Here is a 26998-nt window from a genome sequence, read left to right on the forward strand (position 1 = left end):
GCTGTAGATTATGTTTTAAGATCAATCGAGCAGATATAAGCTTTATAAATATATACACACAAATCGTTTTGTTGGCTGCGTTTTTTGTGAGTGTTGTAAATGCAACTTCTCGTTTGGGTAATATTTATTAGTTCACACAGGTACACACGCACACTCACCCAACACACACGCAAACCCATACTCTGCGACTTAAATTGTTGTAAGGTTATCTTCTCGTTAGCTGGCAGTTCTTGAAAATGCCTAGTACATTAGTTTTGAAATTTTAGAGATATTTCATGAATTATTTATAATCAAACAATTATAATTTCAAATTTTTAACTATCATTACTTGCTTGATCAAATAGTATTGTACCTGTCTTTTAAAAGACCAAAACTCCAAAAATTACAGTCTTACAATACAAGAAAATAAAAGTATTTTCTGAACATGACATATGTACAATTTTTGAAGAACGGAAATACCTCTTTGACAACAGTTTAAACTAGGCATTCGCTGTGCTCAAGCTTAAATTAGTTATTAAAAAATTATAAAACTATGTTAAGATTACGAAACGCCTTTCGATGAAGAAACAAGAAACATGTGGGAAAATCATGAATTTTTCACTGATTTTAATATTTAATTAAAAGGTTGACGGCTCGCTGACTTCATGTGCTACGCGTTTACTTTTAAAAATAATTTACTAAAATTAAAATTAAAATGGTTCAATAATTGCTGCCGTTGTGTGTTTGTTTAAGACAAAAAACAACGAATACAAGCGAAATACAATTATTTCATTTATATCCTACTCTTTCATTGACTTCATGCCTCGAATGAGAGTGTATGAGTTCGTGTGTCTGTGTTTTGTGCCTGTGTGTGTGTTGCCTTTTTGTATAATTTTAGTTATTACACACATATTCATCTTACTTTTCTTTTAAAAAACATTCAGATGTCTGTTGGATATTTAATGAAACGTTTTTTGAGGAGGCAGCAGGTCCCATAGATTATACAAATGGGCTTTCTTGTCTAAATAGCCGAAGAACTTGAAAGAAGTTGAGAGAATTAAATAGATTAATCCAGGGAAAGCTATCTCCGATATCGGGGGTTGCAGGGTGTGGAACATCCCGCCGTAACCTTTACGCAGAGACACACACATACACTATTATATAACTTCAGCACAACATACAGAATCGGATAATTAATATTTGTTGGCCCTCAGCCCCCGTGCACTCTGAATCTGCGACAGAATCGAGAATCCAATGGCTCTGTGACAATTAATTTTACACACTTATATAGTTTACGACTTCATGTTTATGCTGCTGAGCGCTTGTTTTGTTTTCTATTTATCTATCCAACTATTTCCCATCGTCTTCATGTTGGTTTTCCACGTTCGCTGCGTTGTTGTTTCTGTTTGTTTTGTCGGTTGTTGCTTTCTTTGCTGCTGCTGCTCTTTGTTGTTGATTTGTTGTAGTGGTAGTTGTCGTTGTGGCGGCCTTAAACGGACAACGATACAAAACTGTTGTACTGCGTGATGTTGCGTTTGAGTATGTCGGCGCAGGGTCCCAAAACACGTTCAAATCTGCGACAGAACCAAAAATTTAAGGTCATTAACATACAACTTCTTTTTTGTCTTAGCACTCAAGCCACCGAACTTACCTCGCCCGGTCCAGTTTGACGCACTTGAGCGGCCCGCGAGCCACAACAGTCGCCGCACGGGGTCGGTCCAAAAGCAGAGCAATCTCGCCAAAGTAATCGCTGCTACCGAGACGGCCCACCTCGGCGGGATCCTCGCCCTGCTGATTAGATAAACCATTTGATTAGAGTGCCTCTCTTCATGTGTCCCAGATCTGATCACGGTCACTCACCTCAGAACGCTGCTGCAGAACCACCGCACAGCCCTCGAGGATGATGTAGAAATCATCGCCAGCGGCTCCCTGTTTGACAATCGTCTCACCGTCATCGAAGGAGCACGTCTCTAGAGAATCGGCCACTGTGAGGCGCTCCCATTTGTCCAGGCTCTCCAGAATTGACACACGCGACAAAAACTCCTCATACATCTTGCGCTTGCGGATGGTCGAGCCCATAAGGATGCGGCGGTAGGAGTCGCGGTCGATGCCCCACAGCTTCACATCGGTTTTGGCACGCACGGTGGCGGCGCGAGGAGTGCCATAGATGAGGGCCAGTTCACCAAAGCTTCCGCCCTCGCTGATGGTGGTCACCAGTTCGGAGTTGACGAAAACCTGGGTGAGATAGGAACATGTTGATAAGGATTTAAGCCGAAATCAAGGCCATTTCATAGACTTACATCGACCTCTCCCACATCAATCACGTAAAAGTTGTCGCCTTCATCGCCCTGCTGGATGATATTCTCGCCGGCAATGTGATTTACAGGGAACATGGCATCAAATATATCGGATCGCTCGCTCTCGTCCAAGTGGGCAAACAGGACGTTCTTGGCAATCGCCTTGGATAGGGCGTTCATCGTTTTGTAGTCCTTGGGTACCACCTTCTTAACATAGTTGGTGGCATCCTCTTCGGTTACGGGTTCGGCGGAGATTCCACCTCGCCTGCGAACCGGTGGAGCTGCTGTCTGTGGCATCGGGCTGAGATCTTCGCAGTCGTCGGGGCTGATTACCTGTCTACTGGCATCCAGTTTGACTTGTTCCTGCCAAAGATAAAAATAACAATATCATGAGTATTTTGGGTTTGGTTTATTGTACACAAATCTCGATTCATTATCATATTGGTTAAGCATCAGAGTTGTTATAATAGTCTTAATAAAGATAAAGGCCATGCTGGCGATGCTGTTCGATGTTGCATAGTTTCTGACTAAATATATCAAAGCGCAGGTCTAGCCCTTGCCGAAAAAAGTTCGATAGTTTTCCTGAAACTCTCTTACTTTATGAAACCACGGTGGTGCCAACTTAATTATCTGCTGCAGTAAACTGCCCAAATGCGTTTGCGACTAGATGTCAGATTAATGTGCGTCACTCGCGATGGATGTATGGTAACTGCAACCAGTGGTTGTTCTCTGCAGCATTGTGCATATTGTCCGGAGACGCGCCCGGAAAAGCTCCACCCGCCCACATCCGTTACTCATAAGCTCCATCAGTGCGTGGGCAGTCAAAAGAGCCAACCGGGGGAGCTGAAGAGCTTTACATCCTGACTCTTGATGCGCGCATTCCCGTGTCTCGAGTCCCTGTCCCTAAACAAATTTCCAAAGTGCACCCAAAGCTGCAAGGTCCGGCAGTCCGTTTCCCACAGTGACGTCAAACCAGTCAAGCAGGAATGGCCAGCTGGCCAAAGATGCTGATTAAGTTGCATTAAATTGTCACTCACTTGTGACTGCAGCAAGTGGCCGCCCCTGGCAGTTATGGCCTCATTTGAAATGCGTTAGGAACCTAGGCCTTTGGGAGTCCTATAAATAGGCTGGTCCATAACAATATATTGACCAAACAGATGGTATTTTTGTTAGCCAAAACAGGCATTATATGGATTTAATGTGACATTAAAGATCAGAACTCAAGCCTGTATGAGATTGAGGATTGGTAAATAGGGTTATTTTATAAAATGGTCCGCTAACAAACATAGTTTTACAAGCAATACCACATTAAATATTTTATTCTAAATCAATAAATTAAACTCTTTAATTTTCATTCATTAAATAACATTCCAAGCACACAAATCAAATAATTCTAAAAATATTTCCACAAATAATCAACATGTTTCCTAGCCATATCAAAGTATTTGCTTTTAACATCCAAGTAATTGCACTTGATTTGATTTCCCCATCCGACCGCAACCTCTTGAACGAAATGGTTGTTTTACGCCGTCCATAAACATTGTCGGGACCCGCGAAAAACTTCAAATGAACGACGCTGCTCATTAATTTTTATTGTCTAAACAAACCAAGCCAAAATCGCATGAAGTACGCATGAATAGTATAAACAAAAATATGGAAAATAAAAGCGGAAAATCGCAGTTAATAGGTGAGCTAAGCAATTTGCGCTCGATCATGGATTGTTGGTGACGATAACGAACTACTCAACGAATTCCCCGGCCAAATCGAATGTCGTCTCCATAAATCGACGAATGTCTTGGGTGGCTGCCAGTCACCTGAAGGAACCTGAAGTCAGGTGTCAAAACAGAAGATAATAAAGCGCTGCCGCCCAGAAACGTCAACGATAGGAATACAAATGCGTTTTAATTAGGCGCAGCAACTGTAGCTGATTCCCTGAAAAAACTAAAAGTAATACTTAAAAACAAGTTGTTATTGTTCGTATTTGATCTTATACCAAAATAGTTTAAAAAAGATTTAAAGATAAATAATAAATATTTAATAATTATTATAGCTTTCTAATATTTTCTAAACTCATTATGCGTAGTCCTTGGTGACAATTATGCAGCAACAAAGTAGACTAACTGAATATTATTGATCACAATGCCCCAAAGTTCAGCGCTGCCCTGAATGCAAATGGATTACTCTAGGGTATCCTGCAGTCAGCTTACTGGGTGGCACTTTCAAAACATTCCCCATCTTTTTTGCATTCGCAATACTGCAACTTTGTTTATGGCAGTTTTGCCAGGGACATCGCCCAGAACAGAGAACCGAGCGCCCAGAACCGATGGCCCAGAGCAGAGAACCCGGCAACTGGAAGACGCGTGTGCCAGCGATATGACCGTGACCTTTGTGCAGACGCGGAGTCGGCGCCCAGTCGACTTGTAGCCCTGGCCCTGGCCATGGGGACGTGGCCATGAAGAACACCAAACCAACAGCCCGCAAGTCAGCCCACTCTTCCACCCGTTGACCCTCCGATATTGCTCGCGATTTTCCCGGGTCGGAACAGCGCTGCTTTTAGCTTTTGGCGTCGTTCCCTGTGACATATTAAACGGAAATCGATTTCGCAAATTGCAAATTGAATCCAATCCCCGCCCGGATGGGCTGACTTTGCGGTCTGGCCCTGCCTGATTGGATGGTGCTCGTTGATTTTCACGTTCATAGGCTCTGACTTTAAAGTGGAGTCTTGTCACCAGTCAGCCTTATCAACCAGTTCGCTAATAAAACAGCAAACAACATTTATGGAATTCATGACAAATGCTGCTTTTGATTATATGACGACAATTGGTGGGGAAAGGGTGGGGCCATGTGTGAAGGGTGGGCCAAGATGCGGTGAAGGTTGGGTAACAATGACTAATTACCACGCATTTTCACCTATTACCAAATCAATTATGTTTAATAATCTTGTAGGGTTGCCAACAGAGCTACAACAAACCACAGGGAACGCTATATTCAATTTCCTCTACTAGCACATACCCCTTACTTAGTTAGTGGAAGTACGAGGGAGAAAATTAAAAATTATTTTAAATATCGATACAAGTTGGTAGAGAAGTACGGGCGTGATAGTTTTAGGCGGTTCGTGTTGGCATGGCAAGATTTAAAAAAAAAAACTTCCACAGCGTGAGCGTCTTAGAATTGGCATGCCTAATCTTCCTTATAGTTTTTATAGTTTTCGAGATTACCTCGGGAGTAATGGGTATATCAGTTACACGAAAAATAATGATTGAAAATAGTTCAAAAGCTAATTCCAGATTTTGTAAATAAAAAGCGTATGTATATCTCGAAGCTAAATAGTTCTGTGTCGTTTAAGAGGTTGATTAGGGGTACGGTACTTGGTTCTACTTTGATCCCTTTCTCTATAAATTACACACATTATTCTTTGCTGGAGAAAATACCTTCACGAGTGGGAAAAAAGAAGTCCGATTACAACGGTGACAATGAAACACTGATGAGGCGGCAAATGGATCCACATGCTGTGAGGTAGGACCCAGAACACATAGCCGTCGTGCAACTACATACATATGTCTATGGTACAATGGGCGCCGCTTGCAATTGTGGACATGGTGGTATTGTTGCATCCATGTGAGCATAAATAAAAACCAACGGCGGCGTCGACTTTAGAGGGGGGACAGCCCACAGAGAAAAATGGGAAAAGCTAAAGTGTAAAATGCACACAGTTGTGCAACCAAATACTAAATGTTTGCTTCTATGAGGGTGTATTTTATAAATATTTTTGTTTTGTTATTTTCTGATTGCGTAGATGAATGAGCGCTTATTGAATACAAGTACAAACTAGACTTATGGTCTACAAACTATGACAGCCACTAACAGACTCATTTATTTATGGCAAACCTTAGGCATTTTTCTGTGCTTGTATGCTCCTTTGTGTTGGTGTTTGTGTTGGTGTTGGTGTCGGTGTTTGAGTGTGCGTGTGCGTGTGTGAGTTTTGGTTCTTCAGTTATCCCTGTGTTGGTGCTTGTGCTACTTATGTACAACAAATTGTGAAAACGCTTCGCTTCTAATATGGACACATAAAAACAAACAACAAACAGTAGTAGTATATGTAGTATTTGGAAAACGCATGTCGCGACGTGGGATTTCTGTGGAAAATCTCGGAGATTTGCACTCTCGGATTTGTAATACCGCTGCTGACAAGATAGACAAAAGCGCGAAGAGCGGACAGAATTATACAGATATTACGTATACGCGGGGTGGACAGGCGAGCAAAAACAGCCGCCAGCAGCAATGACAAATCCAATGTCAAAGTTTTATAAAAATAAATATTCAAAAATGCTCCGAACAGCTCTGAAACAATTTTCTTTAAATTAAAAATACTTTTGGTTGGCCAAAAAGCGGACTTTCGAATAAGCAAACAAATAAAAGGAATGTAAGGGACAAGAAATACTAATCGGTTCTCAGTGAATGTGCTTATACTTAAGCTGTTGGACATCAAAATCAAAATATTGTAAAATACTCATTTAATTGGCTATATATGAATCAACACCTTACAAATGGCTAATAATACAAATAGACCAAGTGAAGAATCGTGATCCCCACAGCGTATGATTAATATTGGAATTTGTTTAGAAAATTTTAATCTTGTTTAATATACGTTAAAAATAAAATTTATTTCGTTTCATACAACATCGAAAAATAAAAAAACAAACCCAGCCCTTGAAAATCAAATAGTCAGCTTGTGTTAAGATTGGTCACCACTGCGTATGATTAATATTAGCGCGATTGGGGCTATTAAAAGAAATCGCGGCGAATTTAATTGGCATAAATGTGCGGGCACGGCAATAAAATATAAAATTATATAAAAAAGAAATCCTAAAAATATATCTATGAGATCGTGCGTCACAAGACCCCCGCGTTCCACACATAAATATTTGAATTAATTTTCCCGCTAGTATCCAATTTAATTTTTCCACTTTGTTCCTCCTTGCTGAGCTGACTGCGTTTTTTGCTGCTTTTGCTGTTTTTCCTGCCATTTGTAATTGCTTAATTAATTCGATTCTAGTTCATATGGTTCTCGTTTTTATTTGTCTACCCGCTGTTTCCGTTTTAATTATTTAGTTGCTGTGAGCTCTTCTTGTTATTACTGCTGTTCGACTTGGCGAATGTCTTTTTTCGCGTATTTACAAAACGGAGGCGCGACACAAACTGAAAACTCAATTCGAAATTCGCGTTCAACTTGCGACAATCGACGTTGGCGGCGCAGTCGACGTTGCGTCGACGTCGGCAGGGGCAGCGGCTTCATCTTTCCACACTAGTTGCCTTCACATGCATGTGTGAGTGTGTGTATTTGTATCTACGTGTGCTGGGGGGTGGGCGATACCGTTATGCGGCGTAGGGCGGTTGAATTGCCGACCATTTTGCGGTTTGTGGTAGGTTTCAAAGCAGTCGAAAGATCCGCGATGTAATGGCCAGTAGCTTCGGTGACCAAATACACAGAAAACAAAAGGCGATAAAAATGCTGATATATTTTTGATCTATTTTAAAGGTTTTAGTTTTTTATATAAACAACACTTAACATTCTAAAATCTGTTCTTTCTATAGCTGGAAATATTTTAAAATATATTCACTTCTCTTGCATGTAACAAAATGAAACCACTCTCCAAAATGAGCGTTTTCTTAATTTCCAATTTTATTCAAATTTCATAAAACCACAGCATTTTTCTCCATGTATAAAAAGAGGTAAGCGCAAGAAACAATGCTAAACCAAGCAAGAAGGAAAGAGGTAGGTGTAATGAGCAACAATAAGAGGATTAATAAAGACCGAAAATGACATTGCAAAATTTCAATGCCAATAAAACTTTGAACCAGAAAAAAATGAACTTACAAACTTTAAAATAATATATGCACTGAGATTTAATGCACACACCACTTTTCCAAATGAAAGTCCCTGTGGGCAGAAACATTTTGGGAACAATAATTGTATTTCTTGCTTACACTTTTTCTTAAATTTTATTATAAAACCTGAAACATTTCTCCCAGTGCAGCCACAAAGCTACCAACCACAAGCGACGTAGAGGAAAGTAAAAGTCGCCGCAAGCCCACAGAATTATTGAAAAGAGCAACCCGCTAAATAGAAATCATACATGGCAAAAACAAACTACAACAGAACAGCTAATGATGGCTACAAGCAAAGTGGCCAGGAGAGATATTTGCCAAAATATTGAATTAAAAGTGGGAGAATCGGGGGGATTTCTCACCGTTCTCTCAGTGTACAAAACAAATCAATTCGAACGCCAGTGCCAAGAAGACAAGCAAAAAACAGAGAAGTGATAAACAAAGAGAAATCCAAAGATTGTAGGCGGTTTCATATATTAATGTTATGTGCTCAAGGTAGCTACGCAAACAAATTTGATTTGTTACGCCAGCGATTTGTTGTTCCTCGAGCCCATAAACATGCAAATTCGTTCGCACTCACTTTGATAAATTAATAATAAAATCAATAATAATTACATTAACAATTATGATGTGCATGGGTGAGAGCCCGTAGATTTCTGCAGTTACACATGGCGTATACGCAGCGCCCAAAGGCGAGGGCACAGATTTAGGCACTTGAAGCCATGGAAGCAATGCTCTCGTTAGTGAGAACTCAAGGTGTCCAAGATGCGAGAGCCCTCGAAGTCGCCTAGTTGGGATTTCCACTGTGGCAGTTGCATTTCGAGTGGGAGGCTATGGGTGGGTGTGCGGTACCTTGAGGCAATGCTGGTGGCACGGGACGGGCTAAGTATGCCAATTTGTGCACTGCCTGGAGAAGAAAAGCCTCTCAAGAGAGTCTAGTGCCGACGACAATTGGCTGCATTTTTATAAGTCTACAGCGAAAGCATTTCGTGGCATTTTGAATTGCATCTCTTTTGGGTGAGTCAGAAATTATATTCTTCCTAGTTAGCTGTCTCATAAATTAAAATGTCAATCAGGAAGACCACTACGTTGCACTTGATTTCCCACTGAGTTTTGCTTTTTGGGGATTTTACGAGGATTTTCACATTTGTCATATGCCAGCTTACAGATTTTACATCGAATGTGCAATTTGTGTCTGCCATTCTGTTAATTTGCACATTTTGTTTTTCCGTTAAGGATATACCGCCACTTGTAGAGTAAAAAGGTGCTTTTAAAGATTTTTTTAAGAGGACTACAACATTTGATTCCTTTTTAGTTGTTTTATCTATTTTTTCAACAAATAAGAGACAATGTACTTTACGTAATTATTCGCTCTGAAGAAATTAATTATGTATAATAGGGACATTTAAAATTCCCTCATTTTTCCTTTCCCTTTGCCCTTGTGGCTCGTTGGCCATTTAAATTCCTTTTGGAGCCCCAAGCACCCAAGAACTCATTAAATGCGGGCCAAACAAAACATTGGCCATAACATTCTATCGCTTCACACTTGGATTCACTTTGTCAACGTGCAAAGTTTCCAGGGACCTGAGGGGAGGACTCCTCCATCCTGCATGTGAGCAGCAGGATGCGGGAGGCACTAGGTGCACTAAAATGAGGAAAAGCTTTTTGTCTGCTCGCTTTCTGTCCCCGATGTCCGCAGGTTTTCGTGCTTGTATATGTGACTGCGTTTTATAATCGCATTAATTAAAATTTTGCGCCCTAATTGACGCAGGAGTAATACCACTCTTTCACACTCGCGTGTGCCTTTCGCGTTTTAAATTTTCCCACATAGCTGCGCCCTGCTTTTCCTCGCAACACCCGGCGCCACGAAAGTTGCTTCAGCGAAATTTCCAATTCAGTGAACTTTTTGTTTTGGCACGCCCCCTGGAAAATGTTCCCTCTGGTCCTTTACTCTTTCTGAATCCACCCGTTAGTTATGCTGGGCAAACCTTTGTTGGCGTTGGCCTGCATAAACATTATTTTTGGGGACACACAGAAGTCGTATTTATACCCACATCGATTCTGGGCTATCCAGCTGCCCACTGATGGCCAGCCTGTGTCCTGCCGAAAAGGACACGCCGCATTCGTCGTCGTCACAGCTGTCAAGAGAAACTGAAACATGCAGCCATCCAGCAAATTGACAGCTGAATCCCTCTCAGCATTACCCAGTGACATCAGTGGCCCAGGAAAATATGAAAAGGTTCCCGAGAAATTTATAATTTGCAAACTGTTGCGCTTGAGAACCGTTTTCCTTCTTGATTGGCCAAATAATTCATGGACACTCGGATGGAGCTGCGCTTATACGCCCCTTAATGGATCGGCGCACACACACAGACGCAAAAAAAGGTCGACACATCCGGCAGATACGGATGTGCTTTTGGCCAACCGCTTTTCCTCAATCCAAAAGTATTCTTTATGTGGGTAGTACCTTTGTTCCTTTTATTTACATACACCTTTTGGATGCCCGTTTAATGCCGCCCCCAACTCGAACGTAAAATAAACGATAATTTATTTATGCGAAACCAGAGCTACGGAAGGGGGTTAAAGGTTATATTACCTTCATGTTACTCAATTATTCACAAAGTTTCGATGGCAGTGCCAAAGTAAGCTACGCTTTTGTCCCGAATTTCGATATCGAGAACATCCGCCATAATCCCCAGGGGATCGTAATCATTAATCACTTTCCCCGGAACAACTTAGAAATAGTATAGAAATTGTTTTTGCGCAACGCACATTAAGTGCATAAGAAGCAAATAATCTCTAATAAAGTAAAAATTAAATAAAAAAAGCAGAGCATAATTTGTTTGACTTTTGGGAGTGCTTTTCTTGATTTTTTAACTTCTTGATAATTTTAAAAAATTATAATAATGTACATTTCTTTTTCCATTAGGAGAGAAACATAACCAAGGCTAAAAAAATGTTTTCCAAATTTTACAATTTGTCTTTTTTTAATGGAAATTTGTTAATAATACTTACAATAATTTTAATAAATATCTTAGAAAATATCTTTCAAGCGGATAACCGAAAAATAAAAATGCTAAAGATTAATAATACTACTTTCCTAAATCATAAATTTCCAAAACACTGTAATAGGAAAATAAACGAAATACCCCGTCCCAACTATAAAAACAAATCCCAACCGAAAGATTTCCCAAGTCAACCGTATTTAACACTTCGAATTTTACCCACCATTTCGCTGGTGGAGTTCCTTTCACTTCCGGTTTGGCACTTTTTCCGACCGCGTTTGGCCAACACAATTGGTTGTTGTTTGTCTTTACTTTATGGCCCAATTCGGCGGACACTGGGGACAAAGTATCCGGCGTAGTTTTTGGCACGATTCCGCTGTTAATCAGAAGCCGGCGTAAACAGCGCCGGACGGAGCGATGACAGCCGTAAAAGCGACATTAACACGGCCGTTAAACCGGACAATTCGATGATCGGGGCCCCGGAATTCGCGTGGCTATCAATCAGGCAAGAAAGTCGAAGAAGTAACGACCGCAAAAGGTGAATGGTAACTAGTAAATTGAGCAGATAAATTGGCGAAAAAACAAAAATTGGGGACGACGATGGGCAACTGACGGTGGCCAAAAAGTGACTGAGACAAACGAAAGGACGAAACTCTAGCAGCCACAGACACAAACACAATCTCGACGACGACAGGATGACCTTCACCAACACGCACAGCAAAGGGAACCTTTCTATATATACACAAATATATACATATACGACTGGCCAAAAAGTAAAGTTTTCGCACACCCGTCCACCCACTCACACACCCACATACACTCGCAGTTGTGACGCAAGTCCTGGCGAAGGGAAAAGCTTTCACGGGAGAAAAGGGCAAAAGTACCAAGGAAAAAGCGAAGGAAGCACTTTGATTTCGTTAGCATTCCCTTCGAGTTTCAAGTGCAAACTCGACATCTACTGGCAAAAAGCTGCACGAGTGGCAGGTAAGCAGGAATACCCTTTTCAAATATTTTTCTATCATTTTTTGATTTACCTTGTTTCTCTCGAATTGACAAAAATCTGTTTGCCACGCCCACTCTGACGCCCTCAAATCGCTAAGAACTATTAGGGTGGAAATTTCTCCTTCACATTTCCACTAGCTGGGTAACGAGTATCAGATAGTCGGGGAACTCGACTATAACGTTCTCTCTTGTCTCTTTACAGTCAACAGTTAAAAATGCTCAAACAAATTGTACCAAATGTTACCAATGTTAATAATAATTTTTGTTAATTATTTTTCTTCAACATATTTAATACAAAAAAGTAGTTTCGGAAGAAAAGATAGACATTTTACAGATAACCACAGAATAATATGAAATATTTGAGCAAGATGAGATTCTAGCACAAGTTCACAAAATGCTGTTCTAAACGAAATGTATATCATAAATGCAATTTTTTTGCGTAATACAAAATCATTAAACTTAAACAAGGGAGAAAGTATAGTCGAGTTCCCCGACTATCTGATACCCGTTACTCAGCTAGTGGAAGTACAAAGGAGAAATTTCCACGCTAACAGTTTTTGGTGGTTTGTGGGCGTTAGAGTAGGCGTGGCAGAAAGATTTTTGGCAATCGAGATAAATTTTCAAAAATGAAAAAACATCAAAACATTTTTTAAAAGTGTGGGCGTGCAGTTTAGGGCGGTCTGTGGGCGTGGCGGTTTTGGGCGGCTTGTGGGCGTTATAGTGGGCGTAGCAACGTTAATCGACAAACTTGCGCTTCGTCTATGTCTCTGGAGTCTGCATGCTTAATCTCATTCTCATCACATTCTAGCTTTTATAGTTCCTGAGATCTCGACGTTCATATGGACAGACAAACGGACAGACGGACGGACATGGCCAAGAATATACATATATACTTTATATGTTTGGAAACGCGTCCTTCTGTCTTGTATACCCTTTTACTCTACGAGTAACGGGTATAAATATAGATTCTGAAATTTTAGCCGACTTTTAAGTTTTAGGTAGGGTATGTAGTGCTCCCGGAATAACTCCTATAAATTTCTGCTTGTTTTTAATAGCTTACCAGAAATAACGACATCGTTATTTGCAGTAACAAATCAAATCAGCAAGACACCCATTCAAATTGAAATCAAAGCTTTCTACTATGCGCTCACTCCTACACTTTAAACCCTTTTCCGCCAAAAGCTTTCCCGCACAGATTCGCAGTGATTGCCATCCGTTTTCCACTATTGAAAACTTTTCCGACTTTCCAACTTACTTCGAGTTCTCGTTGCCGCTCAAGCTCAAGTTCCAGTTCACGCTCGCGGGCAAGAGTGGAGAGGTGAATCTGCAGGCTACGATCGCTGACGGCATCCTCTTCGGGAATCGTGGTGCAGGAGGTGCGAACATGCCGCATGCGGTGCACTGCATCCAAACTCAGCCGGTGTTCATGATCATCACGGAGCAGAGCATCAAACATGGCCACCCCGCCATCGATGCTACTTTCGCGCAGTATGCGCCCACCACGTCCACTGCAATGCGGACTCTGCTGCTGATTCTGCTGATGCTGATGATGGTGGGTGGTGGCCACCACGCCCTCCGAGAACGAACGGATGCGCATAGCGCCGTTGGCATCGGTGGTCAAAGCCACCGAGCGGAAGCGATCGATGACCGCATCCTGGATGCTGTTTACACTCAACTGGTTGCCCATAGCGCACCTAGGCGAAACAAAAAACAAACAAGCGGAGTGAACTAGGAGGAAGCAGGATGCTTCTGCACAGCGTCAGGATGCTAATCCAACTGACAGCGGTTCCGGCATTCAACAGGCAACTTGCCCCAGAGAGTCCGCTACACATACAGGCGTACTCAAAATCAAAGCTGGGAGAAAAAGGGGTCGCTTGGCAAGTGAGAGGAGGAACAGGACGATGTGGAAAGGACCTCCACAGGTGCGCTGCTCTATTTACATTGCAGCATTGCAAACTTTTGGTGCAGCCTGCCTCACATAATAAACTTTAAAGCTTTCCAATGAACGGAGAGAATGCATTTCTGCGAAAGAGGAGGCCGAAAATAAAGCATCCGCGCTGTGAAATCCGCCAATAGACAGGTTTTTTTACACTCCGCTCGAAAATAGACCACAAGTGTATTGATTTTCATTTAAGCGGCAACCAAAAGACCAGCAAAATGCCGCTTGTTGCTTATGAAGGGGTTGAAACACCGGAAAGGAACCTAGCACAGGTAAGCACAGGACAATTTAAACAACTTCCTTCATCATGAGGATCTTTCTGAACTTCAGTTAACCTTATACTATTATATTTGAAAAAATATTTTTTCATTCAAAGTTATTAAGGTTCACTTTAATTTATTTGTTTTTTTAAGGACTAGTTTAAAAACAAGGGACAACGCTATAGGCGAGTTCCTCGGCTATTAGATACCCGTTACTCCATATCGCAAATCGATAAAAATTGGCAAGACATACGCATAAGAGTACGGAAACAAATCCAAAACCTTTTTCAAAACGTGTAGTCGAGTTCGCCGATTATCAGATACCCGTTGCTCAGCTTGTGGAAGTGCGAACCAGATATTTTCACAATTTATTGGCATATTGATAGAAATAGAGGGAAATGGAGTTAAAAAATGTCTAAAAAGTGTGGGCGTTTCAGTTTTGGGCTGTTTGTGGGCGTTGGAGTGGGTGAGACAAAAATATTGTTGGCATAACGATAGAAATTGGAAACACAAATAATATAATAACAACACATTTTTCAAAACTATGGGCGTGGTAGTTTTGTGCGGCTTGTGGGCGTTAGAGTGAGCGTGAAAAAAAAATGTTTGGCATATCGATAGAAATTTACAAGACCTATTCAAAACTTGAAAAATATAGACGTTTTTTTAAAGTGTGGGGGTGCAGACTTGGGCGGCTTGTGGGCGGTTTGTGGATCAAAAAACCTGCGCTGCATGCTTAATCTTAATTTTTTAGCTTTTACAGTTCCTAAGATCTCAACGTTCATACAGACGAAAAGACGGACGGACAGAAGGACATAGCTAGATCAACTCCGCTATTGATCCTGATCAAGAATATATTTACTGTATATCGACAACGCTTCCTTCTTCCTGTTACATACTTTTCAACGAATCTAGTACACCCTCTTACTTTACGAGTATCGGGTATAGAAAGGAAGAAAATACGGCGTAGATCTGGGGAATTTGCTTCGAAGATTTTAGGAAGTTTAATATTCATAATCATAGCAGCTGGAGATCCACCATTCAAATCCATTTTTCATGATACCGAGCTGAAACCAATATACAATCAGTTTGTATAATACCTTCGTACGAGTAACAAGTATTTCTTTTTAAAATAATCTGATAAAATTGGGTACAGTTTTTTATATGTATTTTTCTAAAAATTCTGATTACCAAATTTAATTGTGAAAAGTTTACGTTTCGATAAAAAAAAATTTTGCCAATAATCGGTAACAAAATGAGCAGTCTGGAATTCAAGGATAGTAAGCAGGAGGTGGGATCTTCGAAAACAGTGAAATCCTCAAAAGAATCAGTTGATGATGTTAATTGGGAGAAGTCCGTAGCCTCCGAAGAATTCGAAGATTTCAACGAGGTGGAAAACGAAAACTCGTTATCGTCGGGCTATGTTAATTTCCTGAGGGACTTCAAGAAGCGCTATGGAGATTATTACACGGATCACCAGATAAAACGGGCAGCCGAAACCCGATGGAACGAAATGTCATTCCGTCATCGATGCCAGTACTCGGCGGTAAGTTATAGATGGTAAATGCAACCGTCAACTTAAATTAAATTTCTTTATACCATCGATACGCAATGCACTTCCACAGGAACCAATGGACACTTTTCATTTAAAGCCCGATTTGGTAGAGTCCAATAGTGGAAGTAGCCTTCCTAGCTCTATGGATAGCGAGCACAGAATGCATACTGAAAGAAGAGGCCCCACAGATACTTTCTTTGGTGCCAGCGCCACCAAAGGCAATGGCTGCACTCCCAGAAAGAGGGAGAACAAGTATTCCAAGCCTAGGATGAGGAAGAGTTGCCCCAAACCGCGGGCTAAGTGCTCGAAGCCCCGTCGCAGTTGCGCCAAGCCGAAGCAAAAATGCGCCAGACCCCGGAAAGCATGTCCCCGCCCCAGGAAGATGTGCGCCAAGCCGAAGCCCAGGTGTCCCAAGCCCAAGAGCTCAAAGCCCAAGTGCATGATGTAACCGGAGGTCCTATCTCCCACACCTATACCCTCCCATTTTCGGCATCTTTATTGAGATAAGAAACCAGACAAAATTTCCCAAGAAATGCTTATATGCGTTGTTAGAATCAATGGCCTTGAAGGACCTCCAGCAACCCGACGGCAAAGAATCTTAAGCAGAACCAATAAAACAAGGCCGTAGGCCAGGAAGGCCCAAGCTTTGATCCTCAAGGCAACGATAAGCGATTGTACTATTTGGAAATATAAAGGTTAATGTCTAAACAAAATGCCGTTTTTACTTTATCTACCAATAACCAGTCGCAATGTCACTGGTGCTTTGGGTATTCAAAATCAAGATGCATTTTTGACTCACCCTCTCGAGTTTCTGAAAGTACTGTCGCAGGAACTGCACGGGATTCTCGGGTCGACAGACGCACAGCTGGACGATGCAGTCCTTGAGGACTCGCTGGATCCCATGGGTCTGGATGTAGTGTTCGCACTCCCGCAGGCTCTGCTCCTCCAGCGTTTTGGCCATCATGTAGGACATGTGGTACGGTGTGGAGGTGGGGTGGATTTCGAAGTGAGTTTGCAATGAATGGCGGTGATGATATGGTGATGGGAAATAGCTTTTCAAGCGCCGCACTACGCAAAATGTACGCAAATATGTATGTATATATTATGTACACAATATGTTTGTGTGGGTGGGTTACTGGATGTTGGTTATTGTTTCCCTAGCAAATCGGTTAAAAGCACAGACTATTTGGCTATATTCTTTTCTGCCGCGTATGTCCAAACCTGCTGCTTTATCAACCCGTATGCTGTGCACCGCCTTCGCAGCTTTTCCTTGCGTTTTTGGCACCGTTTTGTTCCGTTTTCCACACACACAGCACAGCCCCGTTTTCACTTTCTCAAACTTCACGTTTCCGGACGTTTTTGGACTGTTCTGTTGATTAAAGCCCTTAGCCCCGCACTCCTCCGCAGCATATGGATTGCTTAATGACTGTCAAAAAATAAGTTAACTAAGTTTTTCTTATAAAAACTTAACCAATTTTCACGCACGTAAAACGTTGTTGTTTTTTTTTTTTTGGGCTGCATGTAGTGGTGAGCGTCTCATTTAGTCACGCTCATATCGATAAGTTTTACTTTGCGCAACACTGTTTATCGATAACAGCTTTTGTGCATAAGAATCGGCCGAGTTTAAATTGCGGAAAGAAAAGCTTTTTCGGAGGGTGTTTTCGTTCGCTGGAATTAATGTTTCGTCTAATCCAATAAAGATCAAAAGCAGTAGCTATGTGGATGTTAGATGTCAAAGCGTGTTTGAGCCAATCAACGGAGGTGTGTTTACTTGGGATTTCCTTCCTTTTCGGCCTATTTGCTATTTTGGCCAGTTGTTATTGATTTTTCCGGATTCTTCCTCGTTTTTTACAGCCAAAATGCTGCACTCCGAATTACTGCCACCCGCTGGCCACCAGGGCATCTATGCTCCGCTAAGTCAGGCAATGAGCGATTCCGAATCGGACGAGGAAATTGAGATACACAACGCCGCCAATCATCGACAAAAATTGCCACAGAAACTTCAGCAAGCTCATCAGCATAATCTGCCGGAGCAGCTCCAAGCCCAAAGGATACGCATCCCGCCGAACACACTAGCCCTGAAATTACCACATACTCGAACATCACCCACGGCCACCAGGATTGTGACTCGAAATCCAACCGGGAGTACCCAGAAATTCCAACTGGAAGGCAGTAGCTACGCTACCAACATGCAGAATACCTTCCGTTCCGTCATGTTGAGCGATAATGGTGGAGTGGGCTCTGAGTTGTCCCACTTCAACAGCGATTTCGATGCAAATGCAGATAATGTAGCCATCTTGGGAGACCATGATCAGACCGGTGACAACTTGTCAAAGAGGAGCCCCATGTCACCGGCAAGAAAATGCTGCTTCATAGGTAGCCTACTGCTGTGCTTCATTGCTATCGTATCCTTTGTATGGCTGATACCCTGCGGTAATCCGGATGGCACTGGATCCTGTCCAGCCGTCGGAGACCGGATAAGGACCCACAACTGGTTTAATAACTACACAAAGGCGGAACTTAAGGGAGGAGTTAATGTGGTCGGAGGTCTAAGGGCCTGGGAAAACAACCTGATATTCATGTACCGCGGTGATGCCTTTTTCCCGGAGTTCCGGCCAGGTAACCAGCGGCGTAATGGCATAATCTGTTTGATTGGCTCCTCAGGAGCAGTGGCTTGGTTTGTAGAGATGGTAGATGAACCTGTGGCACTCGATTGTACCCTCATTGATATAAATGGCAATGGGAAACCAGCTTGTTTAGTACTCGATGAGTACGGCGAACTTGGAGCCATTCATCCCGTCTCTGGTGAATGGCTTTGGTGGTTTAAGGAGCGATCAGCCCGAAAAGTTGATGCCTATGATTTCCCCGTCATCCTGCCTGATCTGGATGCAGATGGAGTGCTGGACCTCCTTCTCGTGACCAGTTTGTCACTTGTACAGCGTACAAAATCGCTTGCCCAGCCCAAACATGAATCTCTGGAAAAACTAGAGGCACGCAATGTGTTGCGCATGCTGTCGGGCAGAAAAGGAACACCTTTTGGCGAGGGCTTCACCATCCACGAATGCGACACACTGAGCAACGTGAAGCTCGAGGCGGGCAACGTGAGCTTCACCTGTCAGCGGGGCAATGGTACGGAGCAGCAGCGTTCTAAGAGTCTGGCCGAGCTGTATGCCCTGATCACCAACAAATCTATTGTAAGCCAACGACTAGGCACTTCAAAGATTTCGCAGCACAGGAACCACGGTCAGCGGCGTGAGCTGGATGCCCAGAGAAACATATATTCTCTAAGTGGACGGGAGCTCGTGGTGGAGAACCGAGGACGATGTCCGGAAGATTGCAATGTCACCTTTGTCCTAAGTGAAGTCCGCGATGGCAAACCCCATGTGGTGGAAAACTTCATCAAGAGCGGAATGTATGGCATGACGCCTGCCCAATGGCACTTTAAGAATACCAAATCGCAAATGTCTGGCTTCGTGATGAAGTTCTGGAAGTGGCATGGCCTGGGTAAGCCTTCCAAACCGTCCTCCGCCTCCAATAACAGCAACAATGTGCAGAAGAGTGGCAGCAATAATCACACAAAGAACATGAATGCCATCAAGGATAAAGAAAAGTCTCAGGCTCAAGCCAAAAAACAACAGCAGCACCAACGTCTAAGAAGGAGCACGGATGCAAAAGATCACGAGTTTCAACCACCTCATCAAGAGTTCGATGTCTTTGAGCACATAAAGCAGAAGAGGGAAACATTCGGAGTGCCATCTCCAACTAAAAACCTTACCAAATTGAGTGGAATCTCTCCCGGCGGAAGCTACAAAATGAACATGATTAAAGAGACCGTGCTACTAGTGGTTTTTGTGGGGGCCGATACTCACATCGAGAACACCTTGGAAAGCGACATCGTCCAGTTTTGCCGCCACGACCGCAAGGAAGCGGTGTGCCAACCGGATCTGAACAATCAGGACCACTCGATGCTTGTTGCAGATCTCGACCAGGACGGGTCACAGGAACTAGTTACATACAGGTCCACCTTCGTGCATCCCGATGATCAGCCGCTGAGCGAATGGAAACTGCTGACCTATGTGCGTTTGTTGCGCCTCCAAGCAGAGCTTCCCGCCTACTTCGAGGTCCACAAGCACAACTAGGTGGACATTCAGAGGGCTATCAGAAACTGAGTCGAGTTATAGTGCATTTAGCCAGCCGCAAACGTGCTGTCGAACATAAATAACAGTTTAAACTAGTTGCATGCATTACATTGTACATTAAAATGAAACCTTTTCTAGCCCCCCATAATAAATCAGTCGACAAATAGATTTTAATTGATAACTTCCTTTTATGGGAGCAGCTTCTCTTATTTTATTTTTAATGTTTAACAGTTTTTTTTCATATTACACAAGATATATTGCATGGGATCTTAAACTTCATTGCTTGATTGAAAAGTGAACTATCTGAGAATTTCGGATTACAAAAAAAATCGAAACCTTTAAAATTTAAAACGTGTAAGAGATAATTTTATTGGCGGATCCGTTTAGATTTATAAAATTTCCAACATTCATAAACTTATCTGTGATTAAGAACACAGGTTTCCAATTAAAGGTTTTTCCTTTCAAACTATAATAGAACAGGATATAACTCCTGCCTCCAAATTTCTTACAATTTACACAGCGTTCGTACTTTACAATAGGATACAACATTTTACACGTGTGTTAATGGATAAGAGTACAAAAATTCTTAGGGCGATAGTCTCATGGTCCAGAATAAAACTCCTAAAAGGACTCAACTAAAAGTACGAATTACATTTTAAATGGTTTGTATGAATTTCACTACCATTCCCATATGGTAAAGGGTATTTATGAATCTATGCTCTAAAAATCAACGTCGTTAAGATAACTTTTGAAGTTAGCCAAGCAATTGGCAGTAACCCATTGCTCGCCTATAACTTTCAGTTCCTCATCCAGACGTGGGAATTTCGTAGCATTGATGGCGGAGTGGTTGACTTTCTTCAGCGTGCGATACATCTGCGGAATTTTGGATATTAGTTACTGGCTTAGAAAACATTCGAAGTAGGGTTATACCTCCGCAGAGCTAGTAGATATCTGTTTGGCAATGGCCAGAGCCTCTTCATTGACGTTGCGGGTCTTGCAGATCTTGTCAACGAAACTATGTGGCCCCAAAAGTTCCGTTGCGAACAGTCTTTCACCCAGAAGGAACAAGCGCGAGTGCTGGGGAATAAATGAGATAAGCTTTAAATACGCCTAATAAAGTATTATCACTACTTACCACTTCACTGGACACTTTTTGGTGACCATGCCACAGAGCATAGCCCTCGGGCAGTTGACCTAATTTGGCATAGTTAGTCTCAAAGCAACAATCATCAGACGCCACCACATAGTCAGCAAATGGAAGCTGCATAACGCCCAAATTAACCAGGCTGCCAACAATGCCCGCCACCAAGGGTTTGGGAAATGTTGCCAAAGTGCGTAAATAGCATCTAAAATGAAATGGTTTCGTTATTAAGCGTTTATCCATGGGTTCATTCCAAATACTTACTTCAGGGCTACGGCCAGTTGACTGGCAGTATCTTTTCGCTTCTCCAAAGATCCCTGAATCAGTTCCTGACAATCGATGCCCTGACAAAACTGTGGACCCTCAACGGTAAGCAGCACAGTGTTGAATTCGCCTTTGCGGGCAACGCTGGACAGTGTGTCGTTCAACTGCTCCAGCAACTGCCTACTGTATGTATGGCCAAATTTTCCTCGTTGCGTGTGGATGACCAAGTGAGCAACTTTGTTAACCTTGCGCAGACACACCAGTTCGCTACCATTGTTCGCCTTCATATCGTTAGCCAGTGTATGCGAAGAGGTATCTTCACCTCCCCTTTGGTTCGACTTGCTTACGGGCTTCAAAAACTTAAAGGATGGATCAGAGCCCTCGCCTGCATCATCAGACAGATTGGCTGCTCCAGGTTTATTGTCCAGCGAATTTCGGCTGACGGAAGCGTTGCTGGAGTAGGAGCTATTGGAGCGCCTACGCATGATCATCGATTCCTCGCTGGCGCGCTGCTTGTAAACATAGTCCCACGAGTCGGAGGCGCGAGGCTTACTGGTAGATGTGTTGGCGGTGGTCTTAGTAAATACGGAATCAGCCGCAGCAGGCGTTCGTTTGTTGGCAGAATGAGCTGACTCTTTTTTGGGGGGTGTTGGTTCCACTGCAATACGGGCTGCCTGGTTCTTGTTTAGGGAATCGTATATATGGATTAACAATCAATAGGTACTTCGAGTCTATAGCAGAGGTACTTACCCTTCCGGTTATGGTCATGGCTCGTTTGCGCATCAGCGGTTTGTTGGACACCTCACCACCACTCAACTCCCGCTGTTCATGCTCCACCGCATGAATCATATTGGCAGCGCCCTCATCGCCCATCAGGCGATCGATTTCAGAGACCTTTTTCTTTTTTTGGGTTCCTCCATTGGCTAGACCTGTGTTCGGAGTTTGCGCGCGTCGTTTGACGGGCGAGGGACCCCGCTCTGTTCCTCCGATCGGCGTCCCAGCTTTAGAGGACCGAGCAGTAGGCGTGGCCGAACGTTTTTTTGGCGCCACCTCCTTCTTAGTCGTCGTGGTGGGTGAAATGCTTTTGACAGTTGTTTTTGGTGTAGGGGGAGCTGGAGATGAGGCCTTTCCCGTTGCCTTAGTGCTGGCATACTGCGCAAATGATTTTTTCGTCTCCGGTACATCGGGATCCCAGATTATCTTCCTTTTAATTACACGCATGCGCTTGAACCCTAAAAATGGAATTTGTTAACAATGATTTTCTAAATTTCGACGTTACTGTACCCGTGGTAGGCTCTTCAGTGTCCTTGGAAGGTGACACAACGACTGTCGGTTTGGATTGCTCCACTGCTGGACTTAATGAGGCTGCCAGTTGCTTTTGGCTCACGGTCTTTATCATTACTTTTACCCCGCTGATCTTGTTATTTAGCAAAATGGGCGAGTTCGGGTTGCGCTTAACTGGCGATGTCACCCTTTTCACAGGCACTGGTGGCTTTTTAGTGATTACTTGTGCCGGAGGTAGAGTTATTACTTCTGTCACCAACGAGGAACCCGGCTTGTCTTCCTCAGAATCGTAGTCGTCCCAATCATCGTTCAATGAGCTGACAATATCTATTGGCTTGACCACAGGAGGCGGTGGGGGCGGCTCCTTACGGCGCGACTTTGGTTTAAGACCGGCCATTTGCTCCAGAGCTACAGCTCTGGCTTGTTCCGGGGAAAGCTTATGCTTGGAAATAGAAGTCAACGAGTTAGATTTGATGGTCTTGGACAGAGGTACCTTGGGACTGGTTTTTCGACAGGATGACTCCCCCTCATCGTCGTCAATTTCCATGATTTCGAACTGCCCTTCGCCCTCGATGGTAACACCCACATCCACGTCTTCTCCAACGCCGTCGAGATCGGAAAGAGCCTTCTCCAACGCGCACTTTTCTTCGCCGGTGGGCTGGCCATGACTTGTGTCCGTACCCTTGAGCAGGGCAATAAGATCTACCTCTTCCAAGGGGGAATCGCTGGACTGACCGTTGCCTGAGGCATCATGCCCGTCTTCGATTTTTGGAGACCCACTTTTAATTTCTTTTGGGGCCATGCGGGACTCCAAACCACTATTGTTTTCTCCGCCACTTGGAGTGACGGATTCTTTAGCTTCAGATGCCGCATCCGGCGGTCGAATGTTATGCAGCTTAGCTATCTCCTGCTCCAGCGTACTCAGCTCGTCCAAGCCGGGGCCCTCTTCCGATCCGTTGAGATTGGCCAGCTCATTCTCCAAATCAGTGGGATCCGCACTTTCTGAAAGCGTTTTCAACGCCGCTGGTTTTGGTTCTAGAGTCTCCGATGTTTCGACTCCTTGTGGTGGTATCTCCGCTTGGGTGGGCTCCGGTGTTGTCGCTGCAGTATCCGTCACCTGCTCCATGATTCCACTGCCCCTCTGATGGCTTTCCGTTCAACAGGAGCTCCTAATTAGGGGTTCGCGTGCTCGTTTCGATCGGATTAGTCTAATATAAAAAAAAGTGCACTTGCAGCACAGCGGCCATTTTTTTAGTGGTGAGCAGGTGAGTCTATCGATAGGAGGAAAACTATCGGAAAAAGTAGATGGTTCGAGAATTCAATTTTAATGAATGTTTAACAATAATTAGTATTAAATATACATAAGGTAATTCTCTTAAACATTGCAAATAAAATCCCCGTTTTTTTTTTATTAATTTGTTACTGGACTGCGGCGTAAGCACGAATCTAACCCAAAAAATAACTATGTAAGTCTGTTCAGCTAAGATAAAAACTTAACAAAACTATTTAAAAAAAATATAATAATTAGATCGTTCATAGATATCAGTAAGAAATGTTGATATTGTCCGGGCTTGTAATAGATTTTACCTGCATGCTTGGAATATTTCTTGAAAAATGTTTAAATAACATGGATGAAGATTTTCCCGCCAGAACTTTTCAGAGTGACATTACTCACAGCGGCGTTTTGAAGGCGACGACAAACGGTCACGCTGCGTTGGTATTTACCCCCCGCTCACCCCCTTTCGAATACTTGATGGAAAAAAGTCTCATCTGCAGCAAGGATTCGCGCAAGGATAGCGCCAGGAAAGGCAACCGTTAATTGATCTAACCCCTCGGCGGTGGTCAGTGCCAGAGCACAGAGTATCCGCGAACCCCCAGTCACAAGTTAATCCCAGTGAGCGGCAAAAATCCGGACGGAGCTGGGGCCAAAGCTAAACGAGCGTCGAATACAGAACTTCGCAGGCAGGGGGCAGCAGGCAGCAGGATGTGGGATTCGTCCATGTTTCTCAGCACTCTGACGCCCAAGTTCTACGTGGCGCTCACAGGAACCTCCAGCCTGATCTCGGGCCTGATCCTAATCTTTGAGTGGTGGTATTTCCGGAAATATGGCACTTCGTTTATAGGTGAGTAGTGGGGTTCCCCTTCCTCCGCATACTTTGGTTTTTGTTTTACTATGCCTGTTCCGCAGAGCAAGTCTCCATCAACCACATTAGCCCCTGGATAAATGGCAGCGATGGGCAGTCAGAGTCGAGCAATGGCAGTGGCAGCAGCAGCAGCAGTGGCTCCAGTAGCAGCAGCAATGGAGGAGCAGGCGGTGGAGGATCGGGAGGAGCAGGAGCATCAGGCAGTGGTAGCGCCACCACAAGTACGGGCACCCAAATGCCCGAGTGTAAGGTCTGGCGGAATCCCCTCAATCTTTTCCGCGGCGCCGAGTACCAGAGATTCTTTTGGGCAACCAGCAAGGAGCCGCTGACCTACTACGATATGAACTTAAGTGCCCAGGACCATCAGACCTTTTTCACCTGCGAGGGCGATGCCCGCAAAGAAGAGTATGAAATCATGCAGACGGCCTGGCGCGAACGGAATCCCATGCAGCGCATCAAGTCCGCTCACAGTGCACTGGAAATCAATGCAGAATGTGCGCCTGCCTATATACTGCTAGCCGAAGAGGAAGCCATGACCATTATGGAGGCAGAGAAGATCCTGAAGACAGCCCTAAAGGTGGCCGAGATCAACTACCGCAAGTCGCAGGCCACCCAACATCAGGGCGCCATAGCGGATGGAATGCATCGGCGGGACACCAATGTGTTGATCTACATCAAGCGGCGACTAGCCATGTGCGCCCGCAAGCTAGGCAAGCTGAAGGAGGCGGCAAAGATGTTTCGCGATCTTACGAAGGAGATACCCTCGATTATGAGTGTGCTGAACATCCACGAGAATCTAATCGAAACGCTGCTGGAGATGCAGGCCTACGCCGATTGCCATGCCATTCTGGCCAAGTACGACGACATATCGCTGCCAAAATCGGCGACCATCTGCTATACAGCTGCTCTGCTGAAGGCGCGTGCCGTGGCCGATAAGTTTTCGCCAGACATTGCATCCAAGCGAGGTCTAAGTCCTGCAGAAATGAGCGCCGTTGAGGCCATTCATCGGGCGGTGGAGTTTAATCCGCATGTGCCCAAGTATCTGCTGGAGACAAAGCGACTCATTCTACCGCCAGAGCACATTTTGAAGCGAGGCGATTCAGAGGCACTGGCCTATGCGTTCTTCCATCTGAAGCACTGGAAGCAGGTGGAGGGGGCCCTAAATCTGCTGCACTGCACCTGGGAGGGCACGTTTCGCATGCTGCCGTATCCGCTGGAGCGCGGCCACCTCTTCTATCCATATCCCACGTGCACAGAGTGCGCGGATCGCGAATTGCTGCCGGCGTTCCACGAGGTGTCCGTTTATCCCAAGAAGGAGCTGCCCTTCTTCATCCTCTTCACGGCGGGACTATGCTCCATTACCGCCCTGCTGGCCTTGGCCACCCACCAGTATCCGGAGCCCATGGGTCATTTGGCACAGACCGTACTTACCTGGATTTCGTATCCGTTTCAGCTGCTCAAGGAGCGCATCGAGGCGTTCTGGCCGTGCAATCTGCTGCAGCAGTTGTCACGCGTCTAAGCCGGAGGTCACCCACTCCTCCACTTTCCACCCTCGAATGACGTCACACACACACTCACACAAAACAAGGAACCCCACACATACTCACACGCATCCATCTTCATCTGGCTAAGAAACCAGCGGGCAGCAAGCCTCGAAACCACTCAAAACACAAACCCTAAATACATAACATACATATATATATATATATATATATAAAACATATATATATTTTGGATCTTAATATGTCTGTGTTGTCTTCGTGAAATAAACATAAACAAAGCAAATGCAAGCAAACACGCACTCAACTAGTTCCAGCTTCCAAGTGATCCGGATGAACGAAACGAATTTTCAGCAGCCACGCAAGAGGAAACTAAATTATTTTTAAGTTTTATTATTATTTTAATTATTGTAAACGAGTACGAGAAGCGAGTAAACATAAATTCAAACAAAATCCTTTCCAACTCTTTTTTTTGTTTTATCTACTGCTCTAATTTCGAAGGACCTACTGCGATGTACTAGCTGTTTGCTTTTGGAATTTAATTCGATTTGAGTGGGATTCGTCCTTGCCACTTACACTTTCAAATTTAATTTGTTAAAAATCG

General features: G+C 43.7%; 6 protein-coding genes across 13 annotated transcripts; 3 read left to right on the top strand and 3 right to left on the bottom strand.

The window, feature by feature from the left end:
• Positions 1–576: 576 nt before the first annotated feature.
• On the bottom strand, positions 577–16909 carry LOC120448402 (cAMP-dependent protein kinase type I regulatory subunit). 7 transcript variants are annotated; one of them, XM_039630398.2, is made up of 6 exons: positions 7363–7474; positions 6165–6330; positions 2280–2639; positions 1840–2214; positions 1631–1767; positions 577–1553 (listed from the first exon to the last, which is right to left on the bottom strand). In XM_039630398.2, exons 2-6 carry the CDS (start codon positions 6171–6173, stop codon positions 1469–1471), a joined length of 966 nt encoding a protein of 321 aa, XP_039486332.1. In that variant the 5' UTR covers positions 6174–6330; positions 7363–7474; the 3' UTR covers positions 577–1468. The 7 variants fall into 7 exon arrangements, with proteins under 7 accessions (XP_039486332.1, XP_039486330.1, XP_039486329.1 ...); XM_039630396.2 differs by having other exon boundaries at positions 1631–1770; XM_039630395.2 differs by lacking the exons at positions 6165–6330; positions 7363–7474 and adding an exon at positions 16723–16909.
• Positions 15457–16636, top strand: LOC120448405 (histone-like protein 18C). 2 transcript variants are annotated; one of them, XM_039630402.2, is made up of 2 exons: positions 15457–15914; positions 16021–16636. In XM_039630402.2, exons 1-2 carry the CDS (start codon positions 15624–15626, stop codon positions 16369–16371), a joined length of 642 nt encoding a protein of 213 aa, XP_039486336.1. In that variant the 5' UTR covers positions 15457–15623; the 3' UTR covers positions 16372–16636. The 2 variants fall into 2 exon arrangements, with proteins under 2 accessions (XP_039486336.1, XP_039486335.1); XM_039630401.2 differs by having other exon boundaries at positions 15463–15914; positions 15994–16636.
• LOC120448406 lies at positions 16838–17511 on the bottom strand. Its single transcript, XM_039630403.2, has 2 exons — positions 17409–17511; positions 16838–17349 (listed from the first exon to the last, which is right to left on the bottom strand). The coding sequence occupies exons 1-2, from the start codon at positions 17442–17444 to the stop codon at positions 17056–17058; spliced, it is 330 nt and encodes a 109-aa protein (XP_039486337.1). The 5' UTR covers positions 17445–17511; the 3' UTR covers positions 16838–17055.
• Positions 17512–17529: 18 nt separating this feature from the next.
• LOC120448400 lies at positions 17530–20236 on the top strand. The gene is made up of 2 exons (XM_039630390.2): positions 17530–17684; positions 17778–20236. Exon 2 carries the CDS (start codon positions 17783–17785, stop codon positions 20060–20062), a length of 2280 nt encoding a protein of 759 aa, XP_039486324.1. The 5' UTR covers positions 17530–17684; positions 17778–17782; the 3' UTR covers positions 20063–20236.
• A 163-nt stretch (positions 20237–20399) lies between these two features.
• Positions 20400–24005, bottom strand: LOC120448399. The gene is made up of 6 exons (XM_039630389.2): positions 22752–24005; positions 22218–22699; positions 21468–22147; positions 21198–21408; positions 20993–21139; positions 20400–20935 (listed from the first exon to the last, which is right to left on the bottom strand). The coding sequence occupies exons 1-6, from the start codon at positions 23875–23877 to the stop codon at positions 20783–20785; spliced, it is 2799 nt and encodes a 932-aa protein (XP_039486323.1). The 5' UTR covers positions 23878–24005; the 3' UTR covers positions 20400–20782.
• Positions 24006–24458: 453 nt separating this feature from the next.
• Positions 24459–26847, top strand: LOC120448401 (protein ST7 homolog). Its single transcript, XM_039630391.1, has 2 exons — positions 24459–24874; positions 24940–26847. The coding sequence occupies exons 1-2, from the start codon at positions 24736–24738 to the stop codon at positions 26412–26414; spliced, it is 1614 nt and encodes a 537-aa protein (XP_039486325.1). The 5' UTR covers positions 24459–24735; the 3' UTR covers positions 26415–26847.
• Positions 26848–26998: the final 151 nt, after the last annotated feature.

This window comes from Drosophila santomea, chromosome 3L, assembly GCF_016746245.2.
Source record: "Drosophila santomea strain STO CAGO 1482 chromosome 3L, Prin_Dsan_1.1, whole genome shotgun sequence".
Taxonomy (NCBI): Eukaryota; Metazoa; Arthropoda; class Insecta; order Diptera; family Drosophilidae; genus Drosophila; species Drosophila santomea.

What these genes read in the sequence shown, in the direction of transcription:
- LOC120448399 (XM_039630389.2), bottom strand. Translation starts at nt 23,877, where the DNA reads ATGGAGCAGGTGACGGATACTGCAGCGACAACACCGGAGCCCACCCAA. An exon ending in CACTGAAGAGCCTACCACGG is followed by an intron (nt 22,700 to 22,751) that starts GTACAGTAACGT and finishes TTCCATTTTTAG; the next exon opens with GGTTCAAGCGCATGCGTGTA. An exon ending in CCATGACCATAACCGGAAGG is followed by an intron (nt 22,148 to 22,217) that starts GTAAGTACCTCT and finishes TCCCTAAACAAG; the next exon opens with AACCAGGCAGCCCGTATTGC.
- LOC120448400 (XM_039630390.2), top strand. Translation starts at nt 17,783, where the DNA reads ATGCTGCACTCCGAATTACTGCCACCCGCTGGCCACCAGGGCATCTAT.
- LOC120448401 (XM_039630391.1), top strand. Translation starts at nt 24,736, where the DNA reads ATGTGGGATTCGTCCATGTTTCTCAGCACTCTGACGCCCAAGTTCTAC. An exon ending in ATATGGCACTTCGTTTATAG is followed by an intron (nt 24,875 to 24,939) that starts GTGAGTAGTGGG and finishes CCTGTTCCGCAG; the next exon opens with AGCAAGTCTCCATCAACCAC.
- LOC120448402 (XM_039630392.1), bottom strand. Translation starts at nt 13,859, where the DNA reads ATGGGCAACCAGTTGAGTGTAAACAGCATCCAGGATGCGGTCATCGAT. An exon ending in AGCGGCAACGAGAACTCGAA is followed by an intron (nt 2,640 to 13,427) that starts GTAAGTTGGAAA and finishes TATCTTTGGCAG; the next exon opens with GAACAAGTCAAACTGGATGC. An exon ending in GTCAAACTGGACCGGGCGAG is followed by an intron (nt 1,554 to 1,630) that starts GTAAGTTCGGTG and finishes GTTCTGTCGCAG; the next exon opens with ATTTGAACGTGTTTTGGGAC.
- LOC120448406 (XM_039630403.2), bottom strand. Translation starts at nt 17,444, where the DNA reads ATGCAGCCCAAAAAAAAAAAAACAACAACGTTTTAC. An exon ending in AAAAAACAACAACGTTTTAC is followed by an intron (nt 17,350 to 17,408) that starts GTGCGTGAAAAT and finishes ATTTTTTGACAG; the next exon opens with TCATTAAGCAATCCATATGC.
- LOC120448405 (XM_039630401.2), top strand. Translation starts at nt 15,624, where the DNA reads ATGAGCAGTCTGGAATTCAAGGATAGTAAGCAGGAGGTGGGATCTTCG. An exon ending in ATCGATGCCAGTACTCGGCG is followed by an intron (nt 15,915 to 15,993) that starts GTAAGTTATAGA and finishes GCACTTCCACAG; the next exon opens with GAACCAATGGACACTTTTCA.